This window comes from Cebus imitator, unplaced genomic scaffold, assembly GCF_001604975.1.
Source record: "Cebus imitator isolate Cc_AM_T3 unplaced genomic scaffold, Cebus_imitator-1.0 Scaffold16, whole genome shotgun sequence".
Classification (NCBI taxonomy): Eukaryota; Metazoa; Chordata; class Mammalia; order Primates; family Cebidae; genus Cebus; species Cebus imitator.
The window spans coordinates 1,887,073-1,904,025 of record NW_016107331.1 but is presented as its reverse complement, the minus strand read 5'-3'; the positions used below and the strand labels follow the sequence as shown (position 1 = coordinate 1,904,025).

The 16,953-nt window shown below is 42.2% G+C and overlaps 1 protein-coding gene and 1 long non-coding RNA gene across 6 annotated transcripts in view; one reads left to right on the top strand and one right to left on the bottom strand.

Annotated features, from left to right (window-relative positions):
• Positions 1 to 16,953, bottom strand: part of CKMT2 (creatine kinase, mitochondrial 2) — a 42,461-nt gene that overhangs the window by 4,127 nt on the left and 21,381 nt on the right. For 2 of the 3 annotated variants that reach the window (XM_017507597.2, XM_017507605.2), the window contains exons 2-8: positions 12,991 to 13,162; positions 11,165 to 11,363; positions 9,620 to 9,715; positions 8,896 to 9,117; positions 7,057 to 7,142; positions 6,039 to 6,162; positions 4,637 to 4,771 (exon numbers count right to left, since the gene is read on the bottom strand). In XM_017507597.2, the coding sequence (XP_017363086.1) occupies positions 4,637 to 4,771; positions 6,039 to 6,162; positions 7,057 to 7,142; positions 8,896 to 9,117; positions 9,620 to 9,715; positions 11,165 to 11,363; positions 12,991 to 13,142 (1,014 nt within the window). In that variant the 5' untranslated portion in view covers positions 13,143 to 13,162. The remainder of the gene's footprint in view (positions 1 to 4,636; positions 4,772 to 6,038; positions 6,163 to 7,056; positions 7,143 to 8,895; positions 9,118 to 9,619; positions 9,716 to 11,164; positions 11,364 to 12,990; positions 13,163 to 16,953) is intronic. The other variant, XM_037731137.1, reaches the window with a different exon arrangement.
• LOC108288641 overlaps positions 1 to 16,953 on the top strand; it is a 67,146-nt gene that overhangs the window by 35,295 nt on the left and 14,898 nt on the right. Inside the window, exons 4-6 of one of the 3 annotated variants that reach the window (XR_005196760.1) lie at positions 10,490 to 10,657; positions 13,492 to 13,578; positions 13,799 to 14,967. This is a non-coding gene — a long non-coding RNA (uncharacterized LOC108288641). Of the gene's footprint in view, positions 1 to 10,489; positions 10,658 to 13,491; positions 14,968 to 16,953 lie in introns of those variants that run through there. The other 2 variants (XR_005196761.1, XR_001818775.2) reach the window with 2 other exon arrangements.

The following is a 16,953-nucleotide window of genomic DNA, read 5'->3' as shown; positions in this document are numbered from 1 at the left end:
AAAAAAAAAAAAAAAAAAAAAAAAAAAAAAAAAAAAAAAAAAAAGGAAAATTTAAGTTCTTTGTAGATTCTGGGTATTAGCCATTTGTCAGATGGATAGATGGCAAAAATTTTCTCCCATTCTGTTGGTTACCAGTTCACTCTGATAATTCATTTTGCTGTGCAGAAGCTCTTCAGTTTAATTAGATCCCATTTGTCAATTTTGGCTTTTGTTGCCATTGCTTTGGGTGTTTTAGTCATGAAGTCCTTGCCCATGCCTATGTTCTGAATGGTATTGCCTAGGTTTTCTTCTAGGGTTTTTATGGTTTTAGGTCTTATATTTAAGGCTTTAATCCATCCTGAGTTAATTTTTGTATAAGGTGTAAGAAAGGGGTCCAGTTTCAGTTTTCTTCATATGGCTATCCTGTTTTCCCAACACCATTTATTAAATAGGGAATCCTTTCCCCATTGCTTGTATTTAGTAGGTTTGTCAAAGATCAGATGGTTATAGATTTGTGGTGTTATTTCTGCAGCCTCTGTTCTGTTCCATTGGTCTATATATCTGTTTTGGTACCAGTACCATGCTGTTTTGGTTACTGTAGCCTTGTAGTATAGTTTGAAGTCAGGTAGCATGATGCTTCCAGCTTTGTTCTTTATGCTTAGGATTGTCTTGGCTAAAGGGGCTCTTTTTTTGATTCTATGTGAAATTTAAAGTATTTTTTCCTAAATCTGTGAAGAAAGTCAGTGGTAACTATATAGGCTCTTTTTTGATTCCATATGAAATTTAAAGCAGTTTTTTCTAATTCTGTGGAGGAAGTCCATGGTAGCTTGATGGGGATGGCATTGAATCTATAAATTACTTTGGGCAGTATGGCCATTTTCATGATACTTCTTCCTATCCATGAGCATGGAATGTTTTTCCATTTATTTGTGTCCTCTCTTATTTCCTTGAGCTTGTAGTTCTCCTTGAAGAGGTCCTTCACATCCCTTCTAAGTTGTATTCCTTGGTATTTTATTCTCTTTATAGCAATCGGGAATGGGAGTTCACTTATGATTTGGCTATTTTTGGTGTATAGGAATGCTTTTGATTTTTGCACACTGATTTTATATCCTCAGACTTTTCTGAAATTGCTTATCAGCTTAAGGAGATTTTGGGGTAAGACAATGGAGTTTTCTAAATATACAATCATGTCATCTGTGAACAGACAATTTGACTTCCTCTCTTCCTATTGAATATGTTTTATTTCTTTCTCTTGCCTGACTTCCCTGGCCAGAACTTGCAATACTATGTTGAATAGGAGTTGTGAGAGGGTGTTCTTGTCTTGTGCTTGTTTTCAAAGGGAAGGCTTCCAGCTTTTGCCTATTTAGTATGATATTGGCTGTGGCTTTGTCATAAATAGCTCTTATTTTGAGATACGTCCCATCAATACCTAGTTTATTGAGAGTTTTTAATATGAAAGTGTGTTGAATTTTATTAAAGGCTTTTTCTGCATCTGTTGAATTAATCGTGATTTTTGTCATTGATTCTGTTTATGCACTAGATTATGTTTGTTGATTTGCAGATGTTGAACTAGCCTTGCAGCCCAGGGATGAAGCCGGCTTGATCATGTGCTGCTGGACTTGGTTTGCCAGTATTTTATCGTTATAAATAAAATAATGATGTTCATCAGGGATATTGACCTGAAATTTTGTTTTTTTGTTGTGTTTCTACCAGGTTTTGGTATCAGGATGATGGTGGCCTCATAAAATAAGTTAGGGAGGAGTCCCTCTTTTTCTATTGTTTGGAATAATTTCAGAAGGAATGCTACCAGCTCCCCTTTGTACCTCTGATAGAAGTTGGCTGTGAATCTGTCTGGTCCTGAGCTTGTTTCAGTTGGTAAGCTATTAATTACTTCCTCAATTTCAGAAGTTGTTATTGGTCTATTCAGGGATTCAATTCTTCCTGGTTTAGTCTTGGGAGGGTATATGTGTCCAGGAATTTGTCCATTCTTTCTAGATTTTCTGGTTTATTTGTGCAGAGGTTTTTATAGTATTCTCTGATGGTAGTTTGTATCTCTGTGAGATCAGTGGTGATACCTCCTTTATCATTTTTTTTATTTTGTCTATTTGATTCTTTTCTCTTTTTTCTTTATTAGTCTGGCTAGCAGTCTATTTTGTTAATCTTTTCAAAAAACCAGCTCCTGGATTCCTAGATTTTTTTTTTTTTTGAAGGGTTTCTTATATGTCTGTCTCCTTCACTTCTGCTCTGATCTTAGTTATTTCCTGTCTTCTGCTAGCTTTTGAATTTGTTTGCTCTTGCTTCTTTAGTTCTTTTAATTGTGATGTTAGGGCATCAGTTTTAGATATTTCCTGCTTTCTCCTTTGGGCATTTAGTGCTGCAAATTTCCCTCTACACACTACTTTAGCTGTGTCCCAGAGATTCTGGCACATTGGATCTTTGTTCACATTGGTTTCAAAGAACTTATTTATTTTTGCCTTATTTTTGTTATTTACCCAGTAGTCATTCAGGAGTGGGTTGTTCAGTTTCCATGTAGTTGTGTAGTTTTGAGTGAGTTTCTTAATCCTGAGTTCTAATTTGATTGCACTGTGGACTGAAAGACTGATTTCCATTCTTTTGCATTTGCTGAGGAGTGTTTTACTTCCAATTATGTGGTCAATTTTAGAAAAAGTATGATGTGGTACTGAGAAGAATGTATATTCTGTTGATTTGGGGTGGAGAGTTCTGTAGATGTCTATTAGGTCCACTTGGTCCAGAGCTGAGTTCAAGTCCTGAAGATCCATGTTAATTTTCTGTCTCATTGATCTAATATTGACATTGGGGTGTTAAAGTCTCCCACTATTATTGTGTGGGAGTCTAAGTCTCTTTGTAGGTCTCTAAGAATTTGCTTTGTAAATCTGGATGCTCTTGTATTGGGTGCATATATATTTAGGATAGTTAGTTCTTCTTGTTGCATTGATCCCTTTTCCATTATGCAATGCATTTTGTCTTTTTTGATCTTTGTTGGTTTAAAGTCTGTTTTACCAGAGACTACAATTGCAACCCCTGCTTGTTTTGCTTTCCATTTTGCTTGGTAAATCTTCCTCCATCCCTTTATTTTGAGCCTATGTGTGTCTTTGCATGTGAGATGGGGCTCCTGAATTCAGCACACTGATGAGTCTTGATTATTTATCCAATTTGTCACTCTTTGTCTTTTAATTGGAGCATTTAGCCTGTTTACATTTAAGGTTAATATTGTTATATGTGAATTTGATCATGTCATTATGATGCTAACTGGTTGTTTTACCCATTAGTTGATGCAGTTTATTCATAGCATCCATGGTCTTTACAATTTGGTACATTTTTGCAGTGGCTGGTACCGGTTTTTCCTTTCCATATTTCTTTCAGGAGCTCTTGTAAGGCAGGCCTGGTAGTGACAAAATCTCTCAGCATTTGCTCCCTGTAAAGGATTTTGTTTCTCCTTCACTTATGAAGCTTAGTTTGGCTGAATATGAAATTCTGAGCTGAAAATTCTTTAAGAATGTTGACTATTGGCCCCCACTCCCTTCTGGTTTGGAACTCCTGGACTCAAGGGATCCTCCTGCCTCTCGAGTAACTAGGACTATAAGCACACACTACTGTGCCTGGCTAATTTTTTTCATTTTGTAAAGTTGAGGTCTCACATACTGTCCAAGCTTGTCTCGAACTCTGGGGCTCAAGTAATCTTCCCGCCTTGGCCAGAGTGCTGAGATTACAGGTGTGAGCCACTGTCCCTGGCTGAAACTTGTGTTCTTAACTTCCATATCGTTTGGCTTTTGGTGCCAAGATGCCAGCATTGGTACGTTTATTATTTGTTTATAATTTTAACAATGACAACTGTTATGTAAAGTTAAATCACTTAAATTTCTTAGCTTTAAAATTTTGAACAAAAAAAAATTTTTTTTTTGGTAGGAAACACATTTTCGAGAATTGTTTTAAAGTATTTGATTCACTTTGGGTGCTGAAATTACTAGTTGCCCACCAGAATCTTTTTCTTCTTCTAGCATGGGAGCTAGAAAGTGACCACTGGCCAAGTTCTTAGCTAATGAAACAAATGGAAGTAATGCGTGCCACTTCCAGGCCCAGAACTAAAATCTCTATATGCTGTCTCCCCTTTCCACAAGCTGGAACATGGGGCCTGACTGTGACCATGGAAATGGGGACAGTGCTCTAAGACAGTGCTCCTTCAAGTATAGCCCCTTGACCAATAGCTTCAGCATCCCCTGGAAACTTGTCAGAAATGTGAATTCCGTAGGTGGGGCCTACAACTTGTGTTTCACCCAGTCCTTCAGGTGATCTCAGACACACTCAGGTTTGAGAACTGCTTGAACTAGGAGAGACAGAGAAAGGAGATGGAAAGAACCAGAGAGAGCATAGCCTAACTATCCTGATTTGTTACATGAGGAACAATTTAAAGGTCTTATTCTTGAAGCTACCATCTTTTTCTTAGTCCCCTTAACCTTTTATTCTAACTAATACAACTGTCTTTTGAGGCAAACTTAATTTTTTCTTATTATTTTTATATTATAGGTAGAGAAAGTAGAGTTAAGGAATGGGCAGTGATGTTTTCTCCCTCCACAAAGCAGTCACATCTGAACTGATCCTGGTCCATTGGGGCCACTAGTCAGTCACATAACAGTACCTTGCTGAGCTTTGGGATCCTAACGTGGACACCGGCTCGTAGTCCTGTTCCAAGGTTTGAAGGACAGGTCAGAATGTATCCTAGGCGCTCATTCCACATGAACTCCCAACCTCGTTCTTGAATTAACCGTTCCACCTACAAGTAGAACCACAGTGAACAAATGACAGCATTTTCCAATATCCATTCATTCAGCATATCCCCAACACCAGGGAGAGAGATGTGTACCCTTCTCTGGCATGAATGAAATTAAGATAAATTTATAGTACTCCTTTAACAGAAAATAATACCTCTCCTACCAGACTATTAAAATGGTCCAATTAAGTTAAATGAACCATGTAAAGCAGTGGTCCCCAACCTTTTTGACATCAAGTACTGGTGTCTTAGAAGACAATTTTTCTACGGACCATGGGGAGGGATTGTTTTGGGATGAAACTGTTGCTCCACCTAAGATCATCAGGCATTAGCTTCTCATAAGGCGCTCGCAACCTAGATCCCGCACATGCAGTTCACAATAGGGTTTGTGCTCCTGTGAAAATCTAATGCCGCCACTGACCTGACAGGAGGTGGAGCTTAGGTGGTAATGTTTGCTCGCCCACTACTCACCTCTTGCTGTGCGGCCCAGTTCCTAACAGGCCATAGACTGGTACCAGATCCATGGTCGGGGGGTTGAGGACCCCTGATATAAAGCAGTCACCGCAGTACTAGCACACACTAAGCACTCAATGAATGTTAGTTGGTGGCATTATTTTTCATGCCAAAAGAGTAGGAGAATATAGGAATTCTCAGCAGGTAAGCCTATGATCAGGCTACATTCTCTGTTGTCTCTCTGCTTAGAATAGCTCAGACCAATATTAAATAAATCAAAAAAGAAATAATGATCCACAGACTTCCCCAAACCACAGTAGAATGGGGAGGAAAACATAATAGCTTTCTAATAACAAGAGAAAGTCACCTATTTTCTGAAGCACTACCTTGAAAGTTCCACTCCAAAAAGTGCCTTGAGGCTGGCTCCTGTAATCCCAGCACTTTGGGAGGCTGAGGCAGGTGGATCACCTGAGGTCAGGAGTTCGAGATTAGCCTGGCCAACATGGTAAAACCCAGTCTCTACTAAGAATACAAAAATTAACCAGGCATGGTGGCCAGCACCTGTCATCCCAGCTACTCTGGAGGCTGAGGTGGGAGAATCACTTGAACCCAGGAGGCGGTAGTTGCAGTGAGCTGAGACTATACCACTGCATTCCAGCCTGGGCAATGAGCGAAATTCCGTCTCAATTAAAAAAAAAGCCTTGATCTCTAGAAAAAACATTAGCCCCATCCTGGAAGTTACCATAGTGTCTTCTTTGAAGAACAAAAACTACAGTAATTTTATTTGAATATCCAGAAATCTCAGATAACATCTTACTTCTTTTAGTCCACGACAGAATCGCTCAAACACTCGTTTCATATTGCCTCCTTTTTCCATTGAGATTACCCTGGTGTGATCCTCCTCATTTATCCAGATGAGAAATGTCTTATCATAATTATGCCTAATGAAGAGAGAAATATGGTGCTGAGTGTTAATTGCATTTGTTTCAACACATGAAAATTCTCATTACCTCCCTGGCTTGATTGCCTCATTTCACCTTCCTCATTTCCTAGATGGCCGTAATCTCTTAACTGTGCCTGAAAAACTATGACAAAATAATGTTACCTTGACAGAAAGAAGAATAAGACCAACTGTCACCATAAAAGATGTCATGTTTTTACCCAACAAGAATATAATTCCACCTAGGTCCTCTGACTAGGATGACAGTAATTCAACTATATAACATTGGCTTTGATACTAACAAGAATGTTTTGTCTCCTAAAAGATTCAACCAAAATCTTGTGCTTTACAAAGGGGGTGGGGTTACCTTCCACCCAAGATGTTTAAGGTATACAACATTTCACACGTTTGCACCATAGATCCTGCCTGTCCATCCCTACTGAGCAGCTGCTCGTGAACACCTTTATTTCCACTACTTCAGGTACACTCACTCATAATAACCTATCAGGGTACAGGAGGCAAAGTGGGCTGAGGACTGTTGGCCAACATAAAATATGTGTATACTAGATATCAGTTCTTTCAGAGTTTTTCTTAAATCCTCGATAATTTTATGTTTTGCTCTTTTAATGTCCTGAAACAGATTCTCTGCGAAGTCAAATAATATGAAGTAAATTTTTTCTTAAAAAGGTAGCCTTTTTTCTTAGGCATAATTCATGCAAACCAGGTCACATTTCTACACATCTTAGTAACATCACAATACTTAGACACACACACACACACAATTTTTAAGGCATGCTGTCAACTGTAGTACACAGCAACTCCAGGTTAGGATAAGCAGGTGATCTCAAAGAGATCCTCTACAGATACTGCAAATGTGAACATGCTACATCCATACCAGATTCCCCTGGCATCTGGCCAGTCACGGGCCATTCCAGCACATGTTAATAAAGGGGACACTGGCTTATCAAACAGAAAGTGGTCCTGTAGGTCAAAAGGGATAAAGCAGAGAGGAGAGACTGATGAGATCAAGCAGGACTGCAAGTGGCAAGTGAACAAGTTCCAACTCAATTCCAATGGCTGCTGTCTCTTAGGTGGTGGTTCTTAGCCTTGGCTGCTCACTAGAATAACCTAGGAGCTTAAACTAATGCCTACTTCCCATCCCCAGAGATTCTGACCTAGTTGTTCCAGACTGTGTCTGGGCATCAGGTTTTTTTAAAGACTCTTTCAGGTGATTTTAGTGTGCAGCGAATGTTGGAAAACACTGGTTTAGTCCATATGGAACTCAGTAAATCACTATGGAGTGGGTATACACTACCAACACCAACCCTGTGCAATGGCTGAATGAGCAATGAATGAGGGGCACTGTCCTGAAAAGGCTTTTGTACACAGTGGTCATTCTCTGTTTCTAGCATTATTGCTTCATATATTATTATTTATTTCATTAAAAAGTATTAGAGATGTACAATAATGATCAATAAATTAAAATAGCTACCATTAATACTGTGCCAGGCTCTAGATCACAGGCTTTTATTTCCTTTAATCTTCACAACTCTATGAAATAAGTGTTATTCTGTTTTATAAATGAGGAAAACTGAGATTCAGAGAGATCATACAACTTGTCCAATAGGGTGATTGTAGGAAGCAGCAGAATATAGATTCGAGTATAGACTTTATGACTCCCAGGCTTGTGCTTTAACCACTGGAACGTACTACTCCACATATCAAAGTCAAAGTCGAGACTAACTTTTTTTTGCATTGTGTATACCACTCTTTCTCGCATAGCTATACACATACTCTATAATGGGACATATGGAAACTATATATTCAAATATGATTACACTGAGGTAAGAAACCAAGTGGATGTGGGGAGAGGAGTCCTACAGTCTCCAAGGGGGAGAGATCAGTCAGGAGGAGGATGTGAACTGCCACCATCCAGGGAGCAGCAGTTTCCCTTAAGCAGGAAACCAGGGTGGCTACTTGAGGTGGAAGGGGCCTTGTTCTGTAACGGGGCAGGGGAATAGTTGGCCTGGTGGCCACAGAGACCAGGAGACTAAAGCCCATAGGCCATATAGTTGACCAGTCTGGTTTGGAAATGAGGCATATTTCTTAGCATTTGCATCTTTTGAAATGACAAAATTTTGTTTCTGCCTTTTTTTAGAGTTTAGTTAAAAGCTACTTTTGAAAGTACTATCTTGTTTTAGCTATGCTAAGGTGAAAATAAGTACGGGACTTGAGTTTTGTGCACTCTGGTGCCAGAGGGAAGCCATGGTGGACACAGTAGAAGCAGCAGGAATCAACCCCAGCAGGAAATGCAGAGGCTGGCACCACATGAGTCAGGGCAGGCCTCCTACCTGGAATTTGCTTTGGCTATGATAATAGAGACCATCTTCTGGGCACAGACAGGATTTCCACACCTAACTGTTCCCATTTATGAACAAGCTAGGAGATCCTCCATTCAATCTCCACCCCACCCTCCACCCCTTCCATTCACAGGCACCATCTCCATATTGGAGCTGCTTAGGCAGATTTTATCCCTGGAATATTTCAGTGGCTTGACAAGTACAATGCAAGGCCTCATCTTTCCTTCTTACAATGAACAAGTAGATGCCCTTGGGCTGAGCTCAGCAAGCTCCCGGCCAGGGTAAGGGCTGAGCTGAGCAACAGGAGAGGCCTTCCTGTACAGCTCAGAGCTCCACATCCAGTCCTTCTCTAGGGATCTCCAACTTTTACTCACGTCAATAAGCCGCTGCTGGTCCTGCTCCGTCATCTCAGACAGCCTGTAGTAGCGGCCGGCCAGGTCTCCCTTGAGGCCCTCCAGGGCCATGATGGCCACGTTCTCCACCTCCCTCCGCTCAGCCCGGGTGCAGGCAGGTGGTAGGCTCAGCCCACGGATGCTGCGGCCTGTGCGCACCCGAGATGACAGCACATAGTGCTCATCAAACTGCCCTTGGGTGATCTGCCGAGCAGAGTGTGGGGTCACTGCGGCCAGCCTCCGACCACGGTCCTGCCACAGCCACAGTGGGTTCCAATCTGCCAATCTGCAGTTTCCCAGGGGACCCTCAGGCACTGTGCACAAGTGCACAATCCATAAGTTGGACACATTCTGGAAGTCTTGGGCCAGGGGCCTTTGACTAGTAAAGGGGAGAGCTGTTTTATATAGTGTGGTCTGAGATCCTTGACCCTAACTGGGTGGTTTGGGTTGAAAAAGGGAATAGCTTTGGAAAAGTTTTAAATTTCCCAATGACCAACCTTTCCCTTGTTGTATTTATTAAAGAAAACAGAGACTTTGGGAACTTCCTAACATCTCCTCTGTGGCCCTCCAGCGGGGAGGCTGTGCTAGGGCAGTCACAGCACTTTTCAGGGGTATCTGACTCAAGGTGGGGAGCCCTTCTTCCAGGGCTTCTCCCCTTAGGCTCTGGAGTGCAAGCTTCATGGGGGAGGAGGAGGCTGGAGCCTACCTTGGATGCATCCAGATCAGTTGGGTGCTTCATCACCCTGGGGTCGTAGCCATTGTGTCTTAGTTTGATGACGGGGTCAAAAAGGTCAGCAAACACCTGCAGGAGGGAAGGTACATGTTTCCTCTTTAATTGTGTTCAAAGACCTTTCCATTCACTTGCTCTTTGTATCTTAAAAGCCTCCCTCCTCTGACATCCTTGGGACTATCATATAGGAAATGGATGTGAGAATGGATTGGTTAATGATAATAACAAGAGAGAAAACCTTTTGGAGGCATCTTGCCTCTTGAGACAGGGTGGGGCTGCTGAGTCCTGCCATCTTACCCTCCCCGAGTGATGTGCCAAAATCACTGCCATCAGACCGAGCAAGAAAATTCTCATGGTTAGGAATGTAAAGGGTTTCCTGAGGTGTTTGCCTTTGTGGGTTACAAGAAGCCACCAGATCGGAGGCTACAGTTTTATGCTCAAAGGAAAAGTCAGTTTTTAAAGATTAAGCCACATATTAAATTTGTTGAAAACCTGGCTATGCCAGAAGAAAGTACACAGCAGCAGTTAGGGCGAAGCAGGGAACTCTCACCCTGTGAGGACCTTCCCCAGCCCAAACGATCTCGTGCAAAATCTTATTTAAAAACAACAACAAAACTTCAGGCATATCCTTTGTTTAAAAAAAAAAAAAGTGTTAAAAGAAGTTGTAACAAAGCACCCTGCAGACTTTAGGAGCTGTGGAAAGTGGGGAGGGCTTTGGGTCCAGAGAGCTACCACTAGCTTGGGACCCAAACTAGACCCAGAGTTGTATGCTGCTGTATGTAAATGAGCCACAAGTTGTGTTTTTTTCCCAAGATGGCTCCCTCTCTTCTCTGGCTGCCTTTCTAGGGAACTGCCTTCAGTTCCTTGTAACAGAAGAATCCAAAAGGGTGGACCTGAAGGAGGAGGTCTGCAGGCATTTGCCTCGGCAGAAAGGCTACTCTGTGGAGGGGATGCATGGTGGCTGCGTTCTGCTCCAGCCGACCACTCTGTGCTTCTGCACGGAGGATGAGGACGGTGAGATCATAGGGTTTATCCAAGAGACTTGGTGAATTCAATAGTCTGGGTTACAGTAATTGTCTAGTCAGTAATAGAGAATTCAGTAATAGAAGTTGTAATAAGAGGAGAAGTCCTCATTTTCCTAAAGATTGACCCCACCCAATAAAGCTCAGCCACAAACACATCAGCTAATGTCTTATTGGTGAATACATACCGTTCGATTTTATTGTTTCTGTACCACTCATCCCCTTGACAAGCTCAGAGTGTTCTGTCATGCAGTTCATTCCTCCACAGGGAGGGATCCTAGCACAGCAGCAAGGGAAGCCTTGTCCCTGGAAGCTATAGACCTCATTGTTTCAGAAAGCATTCCAGATGATTCTTCTGGAGCTGGCTTCCCTTTATGGGAGCCCTTCCGGAGAAGGCAAAAAGTTGGCCCCATAGACAAGTGAAGGACCCCAGGACTGTGCAGTTCAGTCATATCCAGAGCATCCCTCCCACCCTGGAACTAGAAGCCAACAGTTTTACCTCATAGGACTCCTCGTCACCAGCCACCATGCCCACAGTCTTTATGAAGGGGTGTCCAGGGTTGTCCACTCCAGTCTGGATGCACTGGTCCAGGGTGTAGCCATTGGGTGTCACCTTGTTGCGAAGCTTGGCATAGATGGCAGGGGTGAGGCACTCGGCCATGCAGTTGTTGTGCTTGCGCAGGTCTGGGTAGTCTGCGCTGTGTGCGGAGGGGGGCAGGCTGTCAGCCAGCAGCCCTCAAGGAAAGGAGCCAATGGAAGGACTTGGTGTTTGCCCATCCTTCCACTAGGCTCCCTTCAGCCAGTGGGCACAGGGATACTCAGCTACAGCTGCCCAGGAGTCATGAATGAGTAAACCAGGTTTCAAAAGATAGTCCCAAAGAAAGGAACCTGGCCCTAAGAATCTCATGATGCTTGCTGTAGAAGCCCACAAACTGTGGCTCATGTAAAAAAAGGATAAAGTGAACATAATACGAGAATTAATTGAGATTGTATGCAGCCTCCATTCCCCCCCCAGAAGTTTTGGTAAAACATCAACAACAGCCACATTTTGGTCCCGTAGGTTAGTAGTGGAGAGAAACCCTGCAGGTGGAACTGCATAGAAATCTGTCAATTTCTGTCCTTTGTTTATTAAGCAAGCTCTACAAGAGTGGGGATTTTGCCTTTTTGAGAACAGTCCCTGGCTCTTGAAACCAGTGTTCAGTAAATATCTGTGGGACTAACAGAGATAAAATTGGGTGCTGTTTCACCCTGGGGTATGTACTAGTTAAGGAATAGGAGATTGAGGACAACCACAGCCTCAAATACAGGTCATGTCACCTCAGGAATTCCCAAGGTACATGGTGGTTGCTGGTGATTGATTCCCTCAGATCCTGATTTCCACAACAAGATAAAATGTCTCTGAGAGACACTTCAGTGGTTTTCCTTGTCTCTCTTATCCACACCTGCCTAAGAGGAATTCTGCACGCCACTCAAACTCTGCTCAGCATGTGGTGTCTCGTCCATGGCAGGGTTCCAAGAGCTGAGAAAACATGTCCATTTTTACCCCCTCACGCCACTCCTCCACTTCCCATCTGCAGTGTCCTTTAGAGCTGATTCTTAAAATCATTACTACAACAGAGGCATGGTTCTGGAATTAGGGGGCCTGGATTTGCATTTGGCTGCAGTAGCTATGCGAACTTGAGTACTGTTTAATTTTCGTAGGCCTTCATTTCATCACAAGCTAAGATGAATAACAGATACTCCATGTAAAGTACTGGTCATATATAAAAGTGCTCCACAAATGTTAACTATCCCTATTAATACTATTCAACTGGATTGCAAGCTCTAGGCAAGAACAGTGATGCTACACTTCTTTGTCTACACCATGGGTCAAAGGCTTAATAAGTCTCAAAATGATTTTCCATTTTACTTAGTCATCCTCAAAAGCAAAAAGAAGGAACCTTGCTAACAGTTTCGAGCAGGGGAAAGCATATTTCTTGCTGGCCTTTGAAGGTTTTTTGTTTGTTTTGTTTGAGATGGAGTCTCGCTCTGTTGCCAGGCTGGAGTGCAGTGGAACGATCTCGGCTGACTGCAACCTCCGCCTAGATTCAAGTGATCCTCCTGCCTCAGCCTCCCGAGTAGCTGGGACTATAGGTGCATGCCACCATGCCCAGCTAATTTTTTGTATTTTCAGTAGAGATGAGGTTTCACCATGTTGGCCAGGATGGTCTTGATCTCCATCTCCTGACCTCGTGATCTGCCTCCCTTGGCCTCCCAAAGTACTGGAATTACAGGTGAAAGCCACCACGCCCAGCCTGAAGTTATTTTAAAGCCAAGGGGCCTTACCTTGCAGGGAATAGCCTGGGCTGCTCCCGGGCCTCGGCACACACCTTCTGCCGGTTCAGCAGGTAACCAGTGGTCAGGGCACTGGTGCCCATGGTAGCAAACAGCAGAGAAGCATTGCGGCCAGTTAGCAACTTAGAAAAGATACTGGCCATCCTTCCTCTTGGATGAGTGTCTGGAAAGCAAAGAAGCTGGATTAGATAGCTTCATAGGATTACCCTGCACAGCATAGAGGTCAACAGGCAAGAGAGAAAACTGCAGAAGCCATAGCCCAGCCCCTCTTTCTGGGAGGTAGGGAGGTGGGGTTGTGTATGTTCGTACATACGTACGTGTGTGTGTGTGTGTGCGCGCGCGTGTGTGTGTTCTATTTCTTGCTTTTTTTCTTCATATTGCTTGGGAAAATCTGGGTAGTTTTAGACATTAATGCTGAACTTTCTGAACCCGATGCCTTTTCTCTGTTAATATGATAAAAAATAAACCACAGCAGAGGATGTCTTCTTCCAGCTGTTTGACAGACCAGGTGCGCTTTTGAACTTTGCCACTAGACCACAACTAGACCCTGAACAGGATGGATTTCTGGACTTCTGAAAGGTAGGAGAAATTTCTGAGGACCACCCGTCTACTCTGCTAAAGTTGGGATGCCAGCAATAGGGATTGGGGCTGAGACTGGGATTCCCTCATTGGAGTAGGACCTTTGAAAGAGGTTGAAGTGGCACAAAGTCAGCAGACCCCAACCTCTGACTCCCACCTGAAGCAGGCCTAAAAGCTCTCTGAGGAAATTATATTCAGTTTAGGCCCTGGATTCCTCCAGATTAAAATGAAAGAACAAACCCCCAAAGATCACCAAACACACAAAGAGGTGCAATGAATAAGAGTCAACAGAAGAAATAACAGATTTAGCCTGCTAGACTGAAGATGCTTAGAACTGTCAAACAATAATACAAATAAGCCCTAGATTGAATGTTTAAAGAACTAAGTGTGGAATCATAATTATGAGCAAGCAACAAGAGACTATTAAGAATGACCAAGCTGATTTGAAAGAACTAAATTAAACTACACATTATGACACAGCTGAACATAGAACAGATGAACTGGAAGATATTATCTTAAGAAATTTCTCAGAATATATCACAGAGAAGTGAGAAAATGGAAAACAGATATAAATTAAGAGATATGATGGATAGAATGTCAAGCTCAAATACACATCAAATTGAAGTCCCAGAAAGACAGAATAGAGAAAACAGAGAAGTCAAATTTGAAGAGGAATAACTGAGACATTTTTAGAACTGATAAAAGACAAAAATCCATGATTCAAGAGATATAACATCTAAGTAAACAAAAAAATTGATACCTAGACAAATAATAATGAAACTGCAGATTATTGGTGACCAAGATGTGAAAAGCAGTCAGAAAGAAAAGACACTTTACCTACAAAGAAATGACAAACATGAGCTGATTTTTCAGTAATGAGCCCAGGTAAATAATATTTTTAGAACCAATAACTATTAACCTAGAACTGGGGGACTAGTCTAACCATTTTTTCAAAAATGAGAGTGAAAAAACATACTGATAAAAAACAGATCAATAACAAAGGAATTACTAAACTATATGCTTGACAAAGGAAATGACAGTAAAAGGAGAGCCTAAAATGCAGAAAATGGAGAAAGCACATATAAATCTAAATAATATTTATATACTTATTTATAATACAAGTACTAAACTACCAACAAATGATGAAAAACAGGATAAACATGCACAGACAGAAACCCTGCTGGGTCTGCTAGTGCCCCGAGATTAGGTGGGCCAGTTAGCCCTACAGTATTACCTAGCAGGAGCTATTCGACGTGGCTCTTTGAGTAGAGAACAAAAGATCAGGTACCTCTCAGTACTTACTCTCTGATATTCATGATGCCTATATAAAGAATGTATGGGCCAGCCACGGTGGCTCATGCCTGTAATCCCAGCACCGGGAGGCTGAGGTGGACAGATCAGTTGAGGCCAGGAGTTTGAGATCAGCCTGGCCAACATGGCCAAACACTGTCTCTACTAAAAATACAAAAAATTAGCTGGGTGTGGTGGCATGCATCTGTAGTCCCAGCTACTCAGGAGGCTAGGGCATGAGAATCACTTGAACCCAGGAGGCAGAGGTTGTAGTGAGCCAAGATTACACCACTGCAATCCAGCCTGGGTGACAGAGTGAAACTCTATTTCAAAAAAGAAAAGTAAAAATATGGATTTCCCTAACATTTGGAAGGCTCCCAAGACTCAGCTGGAAGATGCTCCAAGCTTAGATGGATTGATTGCTTCAAAGAACTTGCTGATGTGGAAGGCTGTTTTCAGCTACTTGCTGTAGCTGAAAACCTGGGCCATCCAGTGAAGGATAAACAACTCTCCCAAAAAGTTGAACCATCATTTGGAAGTCTCTACTAAACCTGAATGTCCCCACTAAAAGCATCAAAAACCTTGAAAACATTTGAGAAGTTATCTGCATTAGCCCAGGGAATCAGATTAGTTCTTCCATGCTAATATCTGCAAACAAATCTTTTAATGCTAAAGACAACATAAGTTACTAAGAGCAGACAAATTGGTCATTTCTCGAAGTTGTCCTGGGGACTTGTAAAGATCCAACTTTAAATCTGATCACGTAAACTTTGCTCTCCTACTAGATTTTCACGTTGTCCTGTAAGTATCCCTCCGAGAATAGATAACGGCTCTTCAAGGAGCTGCACCAGTGTTTCCTGGTCCTTGCATGCAGCAGGCAACACCAGCATACATCCTTTGGGCTATCTTATCTACTGTCACACCCTCAAATCCACTTTCTAACTAGAGAGAGACAATGCCGTCACTCTAGAGGTTTACTGTAGAACTCACCAAAGTCAAAGAAGCTCTGCCCAGATTCTTTCCAGGCAGTATGGGCCTAAACATAAGCCAGACTGGTCTTCCTAAGCTAACAGGAAGTATATTCCTTTCTGGGATTGACCCAAATATCTTGATCTTTTCCTTTCCTTAAATTGCCTATCCACTGTACGTGTTCAAGTCAGAGTCTGTTTGAGAGGATAAATCTTACGAAACAGAGCCAAGAGGAAGGGGAGGGAATGGTCTCCATGTATAGCCACGTGACCACCGGAGGTTTTCAAAGGTCTTCCTCCCTATGAGGGTGATGTGCGAGTGGACATCTGGCTCAAAATATAATGTTTGAAGTGTCATCTGTATGTTAGTTCCTAGAAGGAACTAATTTATTCTAATTAATTTAGAATTAGTTATTAATTTATTCTAAGAGTTCCAACACTGCCCTTGTATCTGAGCAACAAAGGATGATTCATGCAGATAATCCTGGGGAGGCTTTGGTCAAGACTAGCAAAGTGATCTTGAAACTGAAATTCCTCCGTGTCCTTGCTTTGATTCCTTGAAGAGAATTGATACAGACTCCAAGTTTTAGTGAAGCAAAGAATTCCTGCTTCCTTGATTCTGATTTTCTCTTGCCAGGACACAAAGAGGCTTTGAATTTCACCATTAGGCCTTAATTAGTAACCTTGTTTGTGAAATTGAAACAAAGGTCTTAGTGAAAGGCTGGCAATGGCTGTTCCATGCTCTCCGAAGACCCAGAATCAAGGCTTGAAATGAAATCACTTTTCCTCGTGACTAAACTAAATCTCTCTTGCATGTTAAAAGTCTTTTAAAAGGCCGCGCACGGTGGCTCAGGTCTGTAATCCAAGTACTTTGAAGGCCAAGGTGGGCAGATCACCTGAGGTCGGGAGTTCAAGACCAGCCTGACCAACATGGTGAAACCCCGTCTTTAAAAAATAATAATAGAAAAGCTTTTAAGGGGGTACGATCCAAGATGGCCGTTTAGGAAAAGCTCAGGATTGCAGCTCCCAGTGAAAGCGCAGAGGGTGAGTGGACGCCACGTTTTTATTGCCCACAGACTAGGAAATTCCCGGGCGGAGGTGCTCCACGGTCACCAGC